General features: G+C 40.7%; 1 protein-coding gene across 2 annotated transcripts in view; it reads left to right on the top strand.

The window, feature by feature from the left end:
* Window positions 1-18,141, top strand: part of TRAPPC9 (trafficking protein particle complex subunit 9) — a 361,114-nt gene that overhangs the window by 46,887 nt on the left and 296,086 nt on the right. For both annotated transcript variants that reach the window (XM_081951044.1, XM_081951045.1), the window contains exons 8-11: window positions 2,631-2,847; window positions 4,279-4,422; window positions 8,234-8,360; window positions 11,499-11,644. In XM_081951044.1, coding sequence (XP_081807170.1) covers window positions 2,631-2,847; window positions 4,279-4,422; window positions 8,234-8,360; window positions 11,499-11,644 — 634 coding nt within the window. The remainder of the gene's footprint in view (window positions 1-2,630; window positions 2,848-4,278; window positions 4,423-8,233; window positions 8,361-11,498; window positions 11,645-18,141) is intronic.

The following is an 18,141-nucleotide window of genomic DNA, read 5'->3' as shown; positions in this document are numbered from 1 at the left end:
CGGCAAAAAATATTTTGCGCCTGTGTGCTCGCTTCGCTCCATGTGCACAACTTTAGAAAACACAAAAAAAATAACATTTTTGCAATGAAGATTGTTCTGCACATGCGCAGAACAGAAAATCAAAATGGTGCTATCGAGGATAGAACCGGTTCGGGTGCGGCCGAGTTACTACCTACTCGGCTGAACCGGGCCCAACTGATAGGAACCCACCTCTGAAAATACCTGAAGTGGAAATGTCTGTCCAGCTTTCATACATCACTTTTTTATGTTAAATGTTTGCTGAGTGAAATTTGATTTCTTTTTGCCGTCTGCCTGTCTGTCTAATCTCTCTCTATCTCATATCTGTCTGTCTGTCTGTCTGTCTGTCTGTCTCTCTCTCTCTCTCTCTCTCTCTCTATCTATCTATCTATCTCCATATCTGTCATCTATCTATCTATCTATCTATCTATCTATCATCTATCTATCTATCTATCTATCATCTACCTATCATCTATCTATCTATCTATCTATCTATCTATCTATCTATCTATCTATCTCCATATCTGTCATCTATCTATCTATCTATCTATCTATCTATCTATCTATCTATCTATCATCTACCTATCTATCTATCTATCTATCTATCTATCTATCATCTATCTATCTATCTATCTATCTATCTATCTATCTATCATCTACCTATCATCCATCTATCTATCTATCTATCTATCTATCTATCTATCTATCTATCTATCTATCTATCTCCATATCTGTCATCTATCTATCTATCTATCTATCTATCTCCATATCTGTCATCTATCTATCTATCTATCTATCTATCTATCTATCTATCTATCTATCTATCTATCTATCTCCATATCTGTCATCTATCTATCTATCTATCTATCTATCTATCTATCTATCTATCTATCATCTATCTATCTATCTATCTATCTATCTATCTATCTATCTCCATATCTGTCATCTATCTATCTATCTATCTATCTATCTATCTATCTATCTATTTATCTATCTATCATCTACCTATCATCTATCTATCTATCTATCTATCTATATCATCTACCTATCATCTATCTATCTATCTATCTATCTATCTATCTATCTATCTATCTATCATCTACCTATCATCTATCTATCTATCTATCTATCTATCTATCTATCTATCATCTATCTATCTATCTATCTATCTCCATATCTATCTATCTATCTATCTATCTATCTATCTATCTATCTATCTATCATTTATCTCCATATCTATCTATCTATCTATCTATCTATCTATCTATCTATCTATCTATCTATCTCCATATCTATCTATCTATCTATCTATCTATCTATCTATCTATCTATCTATCTATCTATCTATCTATCTCCATATCTGTCATCTATCTATCTATCTATCTATCTATCTATCATCTATCTATCTATCTATCTATCTATCTATCTATCTATCTATCTCCATATCTGTTATCTATCTATCTATCTATCTATCTATCTATCTATCTATCTATCATCTATCTATCTATCTATCTATCTATCTATCTATCTATCTATCTCCATATCTGTCATCTATCTATCTATCTATCTATCTATCTATCTATCTATTTATCTATCTATCATCTACCTATCATCTATCTATCTATCTATCTATCTATCTATCTATCTATCATCTACCTATCATCTATCTATCTATCTATCTATCTATCTATCTATCTATCTATCTATCTATCTATCATCTACCTATCATCTATCTATCTATCTATCTATCTATCTATCTATCTATCTATCTATCATCTATCTATCTATCTATCTCCATATCTATCTATCTATCTATCTATCTATCTATCTATCTATCTATCTATCTCCATATCTATCTATCTCCATATCTATCTATCATCTATCTATCTATCTATCTATTTATCTATCTATCTATCTATCTCCATATCTATCTATCTATCTATCTATCTATCTATCTATCTATCTATCTATCTATCTCCATATCTGTCATCTATCTATCTATCTATCTATCTATCTATCTATCTATCTATCATCTACCTATCATCTATCTATCTATCTATCTATCTATCTATCTATCTATCTCCATATCTGTTATCTATCTATCTATCTATCTATCTATCTATCTATCTATCTATCTATCTATCTCCATATCTATCTATCTATCTATCTATCTATCTATCTATCTATCTATCTATCTATCTATCTCCATATCTATCTATCATCTATCATCTATCTATCTATCTATCTATCTATCTATCTATCTATCTATCTATCTCTCTCCATATCTGTCATCTATCTATCTATCTATCTATCTATCTATCTATCTATCTATCTATCTATCATCTATCTATCTCCATATCTGTTATCTATCTATCTATCTATCTATCTATCTATCTATCTATCTATCTATCTATCATCTACCTATCATCCATCTATCTATCTATCTATCTACCTACCTACCTACCTACCTACCTACCCCCCCCCTCTCTCTTTCAGAACTTATTTTTCTTGCCTTCTTTGCACTTAGTTTGCTTATGGCAATTTTGGTTATTAAAATTCTTTTTAAAACAATTGTTTCCCCCCCCACCCCTCCATGTTTAAAAAAATATCAGCTTTCTGAAGAAGAAAAAATCCAGCGCTACAGTATTCTTTCAGAGCTCTATGAGCGAATTGGATTTCATCGCAAATCAGCTTTTTTCAAGCGAGTGGCTGCCATGCAGTGTGTAGCCCCAAGCATCGTAGAACCTGGTTGGAGAGCTTGCTACAAACTTCTTCTGGAAACACTTCCTGGTTATAGCCTCTCTTTGGATCCTAAAGATTTCAGCAAAGGTACAAAAGTTTGGCTTAGAGAGGAGCAAGCCAACAAACACAACATTTCCTATTTTTGCTTTTGTGTAATAAAGCTAAATGAGTGAGAATTTAAAAAAAAATCAGTAGGCTACAGTTGCCCACAGGTGCTTTTTTCAAGAGGCAACTGGACTTTCTGGTTTTTTCTTTGAAGAACAAGTTTCACTTTCAATTTCAGCCTGGGCACCCAATCATCAGCTGTTTCAGGCTGCAGGGATTGTTATAGCCCATTGCAGTCTCCGGAAGTCCCATTTTCTCCATTTGCTGCAAGGAGGCTAATTGCTGGGAGGCAGAGGCCAAAGGGGTTGCGGCTACATTCAGTGTATAAGACGCACATAAAATTTCACCCTCTTTTAGGGGGGGAAAAGGTGTGTCTTATACTCCAAAAAATACGGTACTTTTACTGCTTTGAGAAAAGAATAATTTGTCATTGAGATGGGCAGCCATAGGTATTGAACAAATAAATGATAAATAAATACCGTATTTTTTAGAGTATAAGACACACCTTTTTCCCTCAAAAAAGAGGCTGAAAATCTGGATGCATCTTATATACTGAATACAGCATTTTTTGTCTGCTGAAACCCCACCCCCTTCACCAAAATGGCTGTGCATAGCTTTTAGGAGGCTTCCAGAGTGCTCCTGGGGGTTGGAGAGGGCAGAAATGAGTGAAAAACGGGCTGTTTTTGCTCAATTTCCCTTCCCCCAGCCCCCAGGAGCACTCTATAAGCCTCTAATAGGCTAGGCATGCCCTTTTTTTGGGAGAAAAAATGGGACTGTTTTCGTGAAAAATGGGACTTTATTTGCTTCTTTTGGGGGGGCACCCCCCAGGAGCACTCTACAAGCCTCCTAAAGACTATTCATGGCCATTTCTTTGAAAAGAAATGAGCCCGTTTTCGCAAAAAACGGGCCATTTTTGGGAGGTCTGCAGAGTGCAAAAACTTTTTTTTTTTAAATTTATCTCTTCAAAATCTTGGAGCGTCTTATATTCTGAAAAATACGGTATGCAGTAGCATAATAGATGCATCAACATTGTTTAAGGAAGTTCACAGCTTTTTGTGGGCCTTACACATAGATAAATTCAAATTCCTTATTTAGACAAGCATGGGATTAAGGCATTGGCGATCTTTGGAACTCTTTCTGATCCCTGACGACTTACTACTACGAATGCAAAGAAACTTTATATCACAGCTTTATATCTTTATAAACTTTATATAACATTGGCTATTGTACGAGCAGATGAATGGCTAAATGCAACCCTTCCATTTTATCTCCCTGGATAACACTCAGTGTAGTATTTGGTAACCTTGTCAATGTCAGACCCATATATGGAGGCCATTGCTGAATGAAGATTGAGTGGTTGAGCTGTATTAAAAGTGTATTAACACAACACATGTTATTTTGCTCTTTTTAAAGGCACTCATCGTGGTTGGGCTGCTGTGCAGATGCGTTTACTTCACGAGTTAGTGTATGCCTCCAGGAGAATGGGAAACCCAGCACTTTCCGTCCGGCACTTATCTTTTCTTTTACAAACCATGCTAGATTTTCTTTCTGACCAAGGTATTCATTTTATTTAAAAAATAGTGCAATTTTTCATGCATATTATATATGATAATGGAGTGGTGCAGTGGCCTAGAGGTAGAGCTCTTGCCTCACAATCAGGAGACTGTGAGTTCAATCCTAGGCAGAGGAAGGTATTTCTCTCTCTGGGCTCAATGGGAATATATCTGCTCAAACTCCGCATTGGCGACAGGAAGGGCATCCAGCCAGTCTGCAGAATGTTTAGTATGATTTCGGTTTTCTGTTGCTGGGTGGGAAACACGTTCTGCTCTTAACTTTCCTCACCAAATTGCAAACTTCTTTTGAATGTTTCTTATTTTCAAAAGGGAACATACTTTGCCTCTTTTCCAATTGTTACTCTGTCCTGTCTCAAAGAGACAGTGCAGGGTATTGCATTGTCAGTACTACACCAGTTTAACTTAATTAAAAACTTTTCAATTCTCTTCCTGCAATAATAGTTTATGTCTAGCTATTTTAATGAGGAAAAAAATGGCAAGTTGTATGTTTTAATTTGCTACTAGATCTTTTTTTACATGCTGTCATGGGTCTTGTGTGATAAATGGTCTAAAAATCAAATAGGTCAATAAAATCCAAAATTATGCAAAACTTTATTTTTGCATCAGCAGTTTTGTATCTGCATTCAAGGTCCAGAAATTAAGGGCATTTCAGGTCCAAAATAGAACTTTCAGGTAGTTGGGCAAAGGTTGGAGACAAAGTAGAATAGCTGATATGCAGATCTGTAGGGTTTTCTGTTTCAACTCTTTTTTTGGGGGGGGTCTTTTCATAGTTTTGCTGTTTTAACAACTTTGTGATATCAAGTTGCATAAACATATAGAGAGTAATATGCTACTTGTTTAAAAAATGTTTGTTCCATGTCATATATGGCTACAAGTAAAACTGGATCCAAACATCTCCCAAAATTATTTAATAATCTGTCAAGATTATAATTTGTCCCAGAGCTCCTCAAAGTGCTAAGGTGCACCCCAGGATCAGCACCCAGGGAGAGGAGACATAGGAAGTGCATTTTCTTTTGTTTCACAAAAGAAAGCAATAATAATGTGTGCCTTGATGTTGACAAAATGAAATTTTCATTTGACATAACGGATGGCTTTATATTGTCCATTTTATACTGACAAATTTCCCGAAGCATTGTTAGTATACACTTTTAAAAAATAAAATAGATGGTAGTGAAGAATGAGATAATAAAAAAAATAAATAAGAGCACCTAAGGTATAACAACTTTCCAGAAAATCACAATGAAGAGATACATCAAGGTAGTGCTTTGCATGGTTGGTGCATGAAATTAAATTCTGAAACTAGTTCAAACATCTGGTGCCCTGTAAACTTAAAGGAAGGTCCCAATGATAGTAGAATAAACCTTCTAAGCTTAATTGGAGAATGTTGAAGAATGGTAGGTATGCTGTATTAGTAGAATAGGTATTTCTTTATCCCAAATAAAATAACCCAGGGTTTATCATATTGGCTGTGTGATAAGAATAGATGCATTTTTCATTTCACCAAACTTGATTTGAAGAGCAGAGTTGATGACAGTATGGCTTGGAACCTTGAATCTAGAAATCAAGCAACTGCTTGAAGTTTTCATTAATGAGGTCTCTAAATCGAGACTAGGACAGTCAAATGAGGTTGCTGCAAACTTTATGTTCTACCTGTATCTCCAATAGTTTCAAGAAAGCATCTGCTGCTTTTCCCACGTTCAAGTTCTAAGGTTTCCATTTCAAACCAGTCCTTCAGTTCTCAGTTTTAAAACCATGCCATCTACCGTGTTTTCCCGAAAATATGACCTACTCCGAAAGTAAGCCCCCACTTGATTTTTTACACCCAATATAAGCCCTATGCCCAAAATAACCCCTAATTAAGACCCCGCCTACTCCAGGGTGCACAGGTAAAAATTAAGCTAGGGTGGGGATGGGGTGGTGGTGGAGCTGCCCTACTACTCATCTTTGAAAAATTGCAGCCAGTCCTTGCACGTCCCAACACCTGCTTTGCCAGCCCATTTCTTCTGCAGCTGACAAGGCTTTCCTGCAGACCTTTGTAGCCGATAACAGAGCTCCGGATTGATCTGGCACTCTGTTTACGACTACAGAGGCCATCAGGAAGGCCTTGCTGGCTGCAGAAGAAGTTCCTAAAGGCCTCTGACAGTGAAAAGGAGGCCAGGGACGATGTGCGCAAGTGAGGTGAGTCAGTGAATAACATCCCCCCCCCCAAATAAGACCTAGTTCCTTTTTGGTGGCAAAAAATATATAAGACAGAGACTTATTTTCAGGGAAACACCGTGTTATAGGTTCATCTGCATCGCTCTTTTATTCTCTATCTTGTCTATCTACCGTATTTTTGGAGTATAAGAGGCTCCGGAGTATAAAATGCACCTTAGTTTTTGGGGAGGAAAATAAGAAGGAAAAAAAATTCTGCCTCTGCCTAACAGCATTCATGGTATTCAGCTGGCTAGCTTCCTGACTTGGACCACATGTTAACAAGGTCAGCCAATGATAGGCATAGCAACTAAGTCAGCCAATGAGGGCTATTTTGTCTCTGAAACAGTATTTGCCGTGTGAGCAACAAGGAGACGGGAAGGAGCCTGGCTTAGCTGAGAACTGAAAGTGAAACTGCTTGTGTTTTGCTTGTATTTACTGCTACCTTGGAAAACCTGCTTTTGGTATTGTTTTGCATATTATTATTATTATTATTTTGAATCCTGCTGAATCAGTTACTTGTGTGTGCTTTCTGAATGAGATTGCTGCTGCAAACTCTGACCAGCCAGGTCAGCTTCAGCACTTATTCAGCACTTATTGATTCAGCACAGCTGATTGGCGGGTGGATCGAACTGCCGGAATACCCCCTACCAATCAGCTGTTCCAGGCTGCAGGGATTGCCACAGACCATGGCTGCCTCCATGCCTTGCGTTTTTGGCCTCTGGTGGGGATGGGTGGGGCTACATTCGATGTATAAGACGCACCCAAATTTTCACCCTCTTTTGGGGGGGGGGGAAGGTGGGTCTTATACTCCGAAAAATACAGTATCTTTTCTTTTCTATCGTTGCTCTTTGCATTTTCACACATAGGATACCTAAGGCAACTAACAGGTAAATTAAAAACTAAGCCAGTTATCAAAGTTCAAATAATCATTTCCCAACTGAGCCTGACTGAAAGAGGTTTTTACTTTGTCTATGAATTCCACAGCTTGGAAATACGTAACGGCAAATATTTTTTTGCATGCTTTCTCAACAGACTTTTCGGGAAAGAAATGGCCGTCTGGTTTTCTTGAGATCCATGCCTTTCAGTTTTCTTTCCTATGTTTCTTCTTCCTCAGCATAGGACTTTCCTTCCCAGCTTTTAAAATCACTGGGTGGACAGGTAGTCCTCAACTTACAACCGTTCGTTTAGTGACTGTTCGAAGTTAACAACAGCACCGGGGAAAAAATGACTTACAGCCATTTTTCGCACTTATGACCATTGCGGTGTCCTTATGGTCACATGATCAAAATTGAGATGCTTGGCAGCTTGCTTTCATTTCGGATGGCTGCAGCATCCATGGGTCCTGGGACTTTCATTCGCAACTTTCCCAGCCTGCTTCCGACAAGCAAGGTCAACGGAAAAAGGCGTATTTGTTTACTAGCCACATGATTCACTTAACAGCTGTGGCAAGAAAGGTCATAAAACGGGGCAAAACTCACTTAACAACTGTCTTGCTTACCAATTAAAATTGTGCGTCTTCTGTTCCTACCTCGTTTGTAAGATGGAAGCAGCGTCTTATAAACCGATACTATAGTAATGAGAATTCTTTTTCCTTTTAGAAAAGAAAGACGTAACACAAAGTCTAGAAAACTATACATCAAAGTGCCCAGGAACAATGGACTTCATTACCCTTCCAGATGGCTTAAAGCTCCCGCCTGTGCCATTCACCAAACTTCCCATTGTAAGGTAAACTACCTTTTGTTTCCATTCTTTACGTCCTGTGAGAGGATATAGTAATGAATTCTCTGTCACATAGGCCTCCTTCGGGATGGTACTAGAGAACAATGTTAGACTGAGGGCAGTGAACTGTTTCAGGAGGAAATCGCTTGGGCAAAAGCCCGTGCCTTTCAGAAGAGATTGAAACTTCTGTAAGCAGTAATTGAAACCGCCTCTTGTATTCTGGTGCCATTATGGGGTGCCGGTTTGTAGATGGTGCTGCCCTGTCACCACCGCCTTCTTAACTCAAGTGTTTTCTTAAGGAAGACATTGAGAAATGCAAGCTCCTTTAAAGAACAGCCAATGGGTGTTGGTAGGATACCTATGCCAGTTTTGAAGCACCTTTATGAATTTTATGTCATTGTTTTTGATATTCTATTCTATTCTATTCTATTCTATTCTATTCTGTTCTTCTATTCTATTCTATTCTATCCCATCCCATCCCATCCCATCCCATCCTCATAGTTAGCGTCATTCCTTTATTCAAGGAACTGAGTTTGGAAGACCTGAAATATTTCCCCATTTAAAAACTTCGCAGTTTGAGGGTATTTTTTTTAAACTTTTGATCTTATATTTGTATCCATTTAATCTTTTGTACAGAGATTTGCACATCTCACCAGTATATAGAGCACTTGGGAATTGCTGAGAAATTGATTGTTCCACAGAGATTTTAATGTTGTGAGTGAAATTATAAGATCTTGGATTGGTGCTTTCCGTGAAGATGTGAGAGTTGAATTGAGTCTGCATGCTATATATCCATATGACTATGATATATTGTTATTTAACAGTAGTTTAGTAGTTTTAGTATTAGGAAGTATGTGAAAAACACAAAGACTTGATATATCAAAACTGATACAAAGATGAACATCCAACAACTGAATGAAGCTGTGCCCTGGGGTCAGGGGATACCCTTTTGCCACTTTCTGACAAGCAAAGTCAATGGGAAAATTCAGATTCATTTAACAACCATGTTACTAATTCAACAATTGCAGTGATTCACTTAACAAATGTGGCAAGAAAAGTTGTAAAATGGGGCATGACTCACTTAACAAATGTCTCACTTGACAAGATAATTTTTTTGGCTCAATTGTGGTCGTAAATTGAGGAGGACCTGCACAGTATTCCTATATCTTTTTTCCATCTTTGTTTCATTTAATTTGCATCTGTTATTATCTGCCCGTTGCTATCTTTTTGAACTTTTATGCAAGTTCTGAATTCAGAGATCTTTTGAAAGGTTTTCCTTCTTTTTTTCTATGCCAGTTCCCCTCTCCAGTGATTTGATAGACTTCACACTGCTTGCCTCTTCTGAGAGCTCTCTGAAACTCTCTGAAAAGTTCCTTACGGGGCCTTTTTCTCTCTCTTGGCTTTGGCCTCTCTCTCGCTTGTTCTCGGCAATTTCTAGGGTTTGTTTTGACATTCAGTTTGCTTTCTTCTGCTTCTTCATCTCCAGCAGTGTCTTTTCACATGACTTCCGAATGACTTCTCTAAGTTCATCCTGTGGTTCCTCTGGCTTCCTATCAATGAGATTCAGAACTTCAAAGCGATTCTTGATGTTCTCCTTGAAAATGATATAACGTGTAAGATCCCATGATGGAAACTGCTTGGTTTTCTTCTTCTTTAGCTTTAGTGTGTGTGTAACTCGCGCACGAGCAGTCTGTGATGTGTTAGACCCGTGATGGCAAACCCATGGCATCCGTGCCACAGGTAGCACGTGGAGCCTTCTCTGCGGGCAGGCAAGCTGTTCCCCTAGCTCAGCTTCACTGCGCATGCACGCAGATCTCCCACTGGCCAGCTGATTTTCTCGTCTGCCATGTATGTACGAGGGGTGGGTCGCATGCGCGAGATGCATGCACATGCATGGGTGGGGGGGTCACATGCACATGGGGTCGTGCACACATGCACGGTGGCAGGGGAGCGGGGAGGGGTTGCATCATACCCCTCCCGTGGCTCATTTTTGGTCCCAGGAGGCTTCAGGAGGCTTGGTAGGCCCAAAATGGGATGCGGGGAGTCGTGCAGGGGGAACACTTGGGGTCGCGCGCATGTGCAATGGGGGGGGTTGGGGAGGGTGTCACGCAAAAGAAATCATTCGTGTAGCAGAAATTAATAAAAGTCTGTATAGATTCTCTGTCATCCAGGCCATGGTTGTCCAAAGGTGCTTTTTCAGGAGGCAACTAGTCTTTCTTGTGTTTTTTTCCCATTTTGAAGACATTTTGTTCTCATCCAAGCTTCTTTATTAGTAACTAGCTGATAACCCCACGTTTCCCAGGTATTTATTTATAGGGGAAAAATGTCCGGATCAAACATAATTTCTAATGTTGGATTTTCCCCCTTACAAGAGGGAGCCCCATTGTGGAGTACTGTGAAGTTGCTCTACTGCACTGTACAGTAGAATCCATTTTGTGGCAGAACAGTAGAAGCCATTTTAAGGCACAACAGGCTGTATCTTAACGGAACACATACTCTGAGGGGTTTGTGGGGCATCTTACCCCCACAGTATTTGTTTCCAGAGAGTAAGTCATCTGTGTACAAAGTTTGGTTGAAATTGCTCATGGTGTTCCAGAGTTTTGCTGGAACACACACACACACACACACACACACACACACACACACACACACACACACACACATTTTCATATAGATAGATAATACTGAATGTGCATTGAATCAATATTCAGTTGTTATTTAGGGTAGACCTTGACATTTTCTATTTTAATGTGTCTCCGCAAGTTTACTGGATCTGCTTTACATCCGATTAGATTCATCGCATTGCATATATATAAGCAACTTTGAATTAAAAGAATAATCCTCTTCATTGTTTTTACGGTTTCCAATAATGCAGTGTTTCTATTCAGAGTTTACTAGGAAGTTCTAATATTGTTATGGATCTATCATTTTACATAAAAGCTTTACCCTGTTACTGTTCTTAAATGGGGAATTTGTAAGACGTGGGCAAAGAGATCAGGACAGATGGAAAGCAAAGCTATAATTAGTGTCTTATCATGCTGATAATCCATGCTATTGTATCTGTCATTTGAACTGTCTCTCCTAAATTTGAATTTTGTAGCAGCTCTACATAAAAAAAAAAACAATCCCTTGTTCATTGAACAGATCTGTCAAGCTCCTAAACCTCCCCGCTAGCCTTCGACCGCAGAAAATGAAAAGCCTGCTGGGTCAGAACATGGCAACGAAAAGTCCCTTTATATATTCGCCAATCATCGCTCACAATCATGGAGAGGAGCAAAGCAAAAAAATAGGTGAGAACCTCATTATCTTTTTAAACTTGCATTCTCATTTTTACATGCAGTATCTCACTGGGAATTGTTTTCTGGCTTTTAAGCTGCAAATTGACCCAAATCGTGATTGCCAATTTTTGCATCAATATGCTATTTCCTCTTCTTGATTATAAAATTGATAGCTTGACAAAGACGTATCCACCTTTGTTTTGTAGGCATATGATGTCACACGAACCTTGATTTACAATATGTCGTGGAAGAATTATAGATTGACTGTAAGAATGTCTTCATAGAAATGTGTCCTTTAGTTATTTTTAGAAATGTATTATTGAGACCTTTCGAACAAATTGGTCCTAGATTACTGAAATAAATTAAGATGATTTCTAGCCTATTTATACCATTCCTTTTAAAACAAGGCAAATTGGTGCACAGCGGCTGTTGGGTCTTGCCCAATTATCGAAATACAGATGATGATCAAACCTCATCTCCAAATTCTGCCATTTCTTACCAACCTGCCCTGTCTTGTTTTCCATATAAATGCTTTTAACCACTTTGTAATTGAAATACTTGCTGATTGGGAAACAGGCTTCCTTTTCTATCTCGCTTCCCAAAATATTCCCAAAATGTGCACACACACAAAAAATGTATCTCATTATACTTTAGATGAATTCGTAGAGAGATCTGCTGAATTGTTGGTGATCTCTGAGCTTGCTTTATTTTTTTTGCAGAGCTTTTACCAGGTTATGTAAATTATTCATGCTTGAGACAGTTAAATTTTGCTGTCCGGTAATACAATTTTTTTCTTTGCTCCCATCCTGGTTTATTTTACATTTGTGTTTCTTTTGTGTCTGTGTGTGTGGTTTTTTTGTGTTGTTTACTTTTTAAATGTTTCTAACAATTTGTAAACAGCTGGTAGTTGGGCAGCATATGCATTTAATAAATTACCATTATTATTATTATGCCCATTCAACTGATGAAGTTGTATGGCAAATGCTTATTTGCTAACTTGCCTTCATTTTAATGGTAGCGATTGTACTTGAGTTCTAGTTTCTCAAAATCCATAGGCAACTTGAGTGGCTGATACTAGCCTAGGTCAGACATTATAGTACAGAAGTATTTATTAATTTTCTGCAGTGATTTCAATATTATATAACTCTTCTGGTATTAATATGAAATTAAATTTGTTGTTGTTTATGTTTATTTATTGGAAGATCGCATCTCGCTCACAGAATGACTCTGGACGATGTACAATTAAAAGACCTATTCATAGTTTATTGCTGGATTCTATTCCTAAAATAATTTTTAATATGTTTATTCAATGAGGCACAGCCAAAACACAAATGTAGTAACTTGGTCCATTTCAAGAACTAAAATTTCCCCACTTGTTCTTAATTTACAACTGCAGTAAAGGAAGACTAAAGCATACATGGGGAATTGGGCTTTTTTTTGAGGGGGGAGGGGTTACCATTGCTTTATTTCAACGTTGGCCTTGCAAAGGTTCCCCTCCCACATATGTACTAGTCGTTCCCAATTCCAGGAGGCGGAACTCATCTCCGTTTCAAAGCCGAAGAGCCAGCGCTGTCCAAAGATGCCTCTGTGGTCATGTGGCCAGCATGACTCAACGCCAAAGGAACATGGAACCCCCTTACTTTCCCACCAAAGGTGGCTCCTACTTTTCTACTTGCTGTCAGGCCTGTAGTTATATTCTTTTAGGATCTTTGGCCTGCCACACTTTCTTATAATTTTCTATGCTGTTTCAATAGTGTAGTAGTTGGGAGGGGGGAATAGAAAGGAGTAGGATTGTAGAATGGATTGTTGACATTCTTTTGTAGAAGCCAAGGTCATCTTTTGTCTTCGCATCTCGACACCTGGCCGGAAGAAGATGGGTGTACATGCCAGCGTGGAAGAATATGATTGGAACATGTGATGGATTTGTGGGTGTGGGGAGAGATCATGAACTTTCAACTGGTTGAACTTAGAGGATGTAATTTAGAGTTGAAATTTCCATAGAGGTACTAACATGCCTGCGGAATAAATTGCACCTTAAAGGATGTTTTGCCTTGGACAATGATTTATTTCTGCATGGTATTTAGAACCCTAACATTATTTCAACTCTCTACTTTAAAAATATTTCACTAGCTCCCTCCCCCTATCAAGGGGGAAGGGCTGGTGATGGAAGATCTGGTGATGAGGTCTCGGCATTCCCAATGCTGACCGGGACAGCGTAAATATCAGCGAAGAATAAATGAGAAGCTTTTGGTGATAAGAAGCTGAGTGCGGAACTTCAAAGGCAATGGAATGCTGTTTCCAGTTTAATTGCATCTGGAGGAATGCAGGAGGAGACACGACAAGACGAAGGAAATCTCAGAAAACTTCTTCAGCAAACTGTGAGTGCATGCTCCCCCTCCTTCCCCCCAGCTTGGAAACAAGGCTTGGGAAAAAAAAAACCCTAAAACAGAGGTTTGGCCACCTTCCAGACGGCAATAAATGAAATGGCTTGTCACCCTGCAATTAGTTGGGAGAAAGATTCCCTTTCAAAATGGGAATTTCAAAGGAGGCAGGAAGAAGGAATTTTTCCAGCATCTATCACTTGCAAGCCACCACAAATGGGGCTGCAACCAGTAAATGAAGCAAATTGGGCAGTAAATTGGGCTTTCCTCCCAGGACTTGGATGGAAGAGATGCTACTTACAAACTCCTTTGCCATCAGCATGGGGAAATGCTCCAAACCAGCAAAGGGCACCTACCTGGCCCATAACTCCTCCAAGCCAGCAGGAGGGTCCTTGGCACGTAAAACCCCTTAGCCAGCCATCAATGGTTGAGCTGCAACCTGTGAAGCAGGCAACCCCGGGGTGGGTCTTAACCCCAGGTCATGGATGGGAGGGATGCCAGTGGGCACCTGCCCTCCCTCAGCAGATGGCACCATGTCAGAAAGCTGGGCAGTGGCCAACCGAGGGATTGACCTCCCCACCGGTTCCAGTCTCCCCTGCAAGGCCCAAAAAGGTTCTTACCAGACCTTCCTACAGAGAAGAAATCTCCATGGAAGAAGGGATTACCAAACAGAGGCCTGCATTGTGGATGGCGGGAAAATGTGCGCCTGCAAGGCCCCAAGTGGTTCTTACCCCACCTTCCTACAGAGTAGCAATCACCAACATGGAAGAAGGGATTACCAAAGCCAGGCCTGCAAGATGGGAAGCGGAACAAGGTGCATCTGCAATGCCCCAAAAGGTTCTTACTCCCCCTTCCTACAGAGAAGCAATCTCCACCATGGAAGAAGGGTTTACCAAGGGGGCAGCTGCAAGTTGGAGAGCAAGGCAGTGTGATGAAACGGTTCCTGAGTTTAGAGATGTAACTAGGTTCCATTCCTCGTGGGGCCCAATTAAATGCCACCATTGTTGTCAACTTGGCCACAGAGCGTCAGAGTGCTTGGCTCCAGCCCCAATGCCACAAACGTGCGCACCAACCACCACGGCGGTAAAGAGAGGGTCCCAGATGCCACCACAGAAGAGTCATCTGGGCCAACAACCTCTGGAAGAGGATCCCCAACTTAAGGTGAGGAAGTGTCCTACCAAGGGGGAGGCCTCGGAAGAGGAAAAGGGCAGACATTCTCCGGAGGAGGATCCCCAACTTAAGGTGACAAAGAGTCCAACTAAGGGGGAGGCCTCGGAGGGGGAAAAGCCTAAACGACCTCTGGAAGAGGATCCCCAACTTATGGTGACGAAGAGTCCTACCAAGGGGGAGGCCTCAGAGGAGGGAATTGCCGAAGAACAAATGTGTGTACCGGTCGCCATGGTGGTAAAGAGAGGGCCCCAGATGCCAGCACAGAAAAGTCATCTGGGCAAACGACCTCTGGAAGAGGATCCCCAGCTTAAGGTGACAAAGAGTCCTACCAAGGGGGAGGCCTCGGAGGAGGGAATTGCCGAAGAACAAACGTGTGTACCGATTGCCACGGTGGTTAAGAGAGGGCCCCAGATGCCCGCACAGAAAAGTCATCTGGGCCAACAGCCTCTGGAAGAGGATCTCCAACTTAAGGTGACGAAGTGTCCTACCAAGGGGGAGGCCTCGGAAGAGGAAAAGGGCAAACAATCTCCGGAGGAGGATCCCCAACTGAAGGTGACAAAGAGTCCAACTAAGGGGGAGGCCTCGGAGGGGGAAATGCCCAACCGACCTCTGGAAGAGGACCCCCAACTTCAGGTGACGAAGAGTCCTACCAAAGGGGAGGCCTCGGAGGAGGAACAAGGCCAGCCGTGGATGATTGAATCCAAGAGCCCAGAACCTACAGCACCTGCAGCAGAGAGCCCGAAACGGCCATGGGAAGAGGTCGCAATGGACTTCATCATGGAACTCCCAGACAGCAGTGGGCATAAAGTAATTTGGACTGTTATTGATTTGTATTCTAAGCAGGCACACTTCATTGCTTGCTCAGGATTGCCATCCGCAAACGAATTAGCGAAAATGTTTGTGAAACACATTTATCGCGTGCATGGAGTACCCAAGAGGATCATTTCAGACCGCGGAGTCCAGTTCACAGCCAAGTTCTGGAGAGAGGTTCTGAGATCTATTGGGTCCACACAAGAACTGAGCTCAGAGGTTCATCCCAGCATGAACGGTGCAGCAGAGGGAGCCAATGCGGTGGTGGAACAATACATCAGGTGTTTTGTGGACTATCAGCACGACAACTGGTCGGACTTGCTACCCTTCGCCGAAGTGGCGTACAACGATGCGGTCCACAGCAGCAGAGGATTGGCGGGTTTCCAGATTACCAGTGGCATGGAAGTTGTTGCCATGCCTGAGTTGCCTAGAGAACCTCCTTCTTTCATGTCTTTGAGTGAATGGATGGACATGCTAAAGAAAGGATGGGAGAATACGAAGAAGGCTCTAGCAGTTGCAGCAGAAGCCTACCAGAAGCAAGATGATCAACGTCGCTCACTCCTAAACCCCTACCGTGTGGGGGACAATGGTTTTGTATCTACCAAATACATAAGATTAGAAATGCTTAGCAAGGAATTGGGTCCAAAATTTCTAGGTCCATTCCCAATAGTGAAGATAGTTAACTCAGTTACACTTCAACTCAGTCTACCCAGAAGTCTAGGGGAAATTGACCCAGAATTTCATTGTAGCTTGTTGAAACCAGTAATTGGGTCTAACAGAAGAGCATCCACCCAAGCTCAATCTCTTCCTTTAGTGATGGAAGGGGAAACACAATCTGAGGTGGAAAAAATTGTAGATTTCAGGCTGAATAGGGGTTGCTTACAGTACTTAGTGCATTGGAAGGGTTACCCTTGGTCTGAAGCTAATTGGGTGAACAGTGGGAACCTAAAAGTGGAGAAGTTAGTAAAGCAGTTGAATGGGAAGTTTCTCGAGAAGTCAAGGGGTTCCCCTGGGTGGAGAAGAGGTGGTTAATTTTGTTATGTTAACTTTTATGTTATTCTCTTTGCAGGAAACGTTTTTCTTTTGAGGAGAGGCCGCCTGTCAGGCCTGTAGTTATATTCTTTTAGGATCTTTGGCCTGCCACACTTTCTTATAATTTTCTATGCTGTTTCAATAGTGTAGTAGTTGGGAGGGGGGAATAGAAAGGAGTAGGATTGTAGAATGGATTGTTGACATTCTTTTGTAGAAGCCAAGGTCATCTTTTGTCTCAGCACCTCGACACCTGGCCGGAAGAAGATGGGTGTACATGCCAGCGTGGAAGAATATGATTGGAACATGTGATGGATTTGTGGGTGTGGGGAGAGATCATGAACTTTCAACTGGTTGAACTTAGAGGATGTAATTTAGAGTTGAAATTTCCATAGAGGTACTAACATGCCTGCGGAATAAATTGCACCTTAAAGGATGTTTTGCCTTGGACAATGATTTATTTCTGCATGGTATTTAGAACCCTAACACTTGCTTTTATACATGCTTTCGAACTGCTAGGTTGGCAGAAGCTGGGACAAGTAACGGGAGCTCACTCTGTTACATGGCGCTAGGGATTCGAACTGCCAAACTGCCAACATTTCTAATCAATAAGCTCGGTGTCTTAGCCACTGAGCCACCGTGTGCCATATGCCATAGTGAAGGATATTGTCAGGCCTGTAATTATATTCTTTTTAGGATCTTTGGCCTGCCACACTTTCTTATAATTTTCTATGCTGTTTCAATAGTGTAGTAGTTGGGAGGGGGGAATAGAAAGGAGTAGGATTGTAGCATGGATTGTTGACATTCTTTTGTAGAAGCCAAGGTCATCTTTTGTCTCAGCACCTCGACACCTGGCCGGAAGAAGATGGGTGTACATGCCAGCGTGGAAGATGATGATTGGAACATGTGATGGATTTGTGGGTGTGGGGAGAGATCATGAACTTTAACTGGGTGAACCCAGAGCATGTACTTCCAGAGTTGAAATTTCCATAGCAGTACTAACATGCCTGCGGAATAAATTGCACCTTAAAGGATGTTTTGCCTTGGACAATGATTTATTTCTGCATGGTATTTAGAACCCTAACATTATTTCAACTCTCTACTTTAAAAATATTTCAC

Source organism: Natrix helvetica, assembly GCF_964273705.1.
Source record: "Natrix helvetica genome assembly, chromosome: 4".
In the NCBI taxonomy this organism is placed as follows: Eukaryota; Metazoa; Chordata; class Lepidosauria; order Squamata; family Natricidae; genus Natrix; species Natrix helvetica.
The sequence above is the reverse complement of the archived record's forward strand: the minus strand, read 5'-3'. Positions and strand labels throughout refer to the sequence as shown.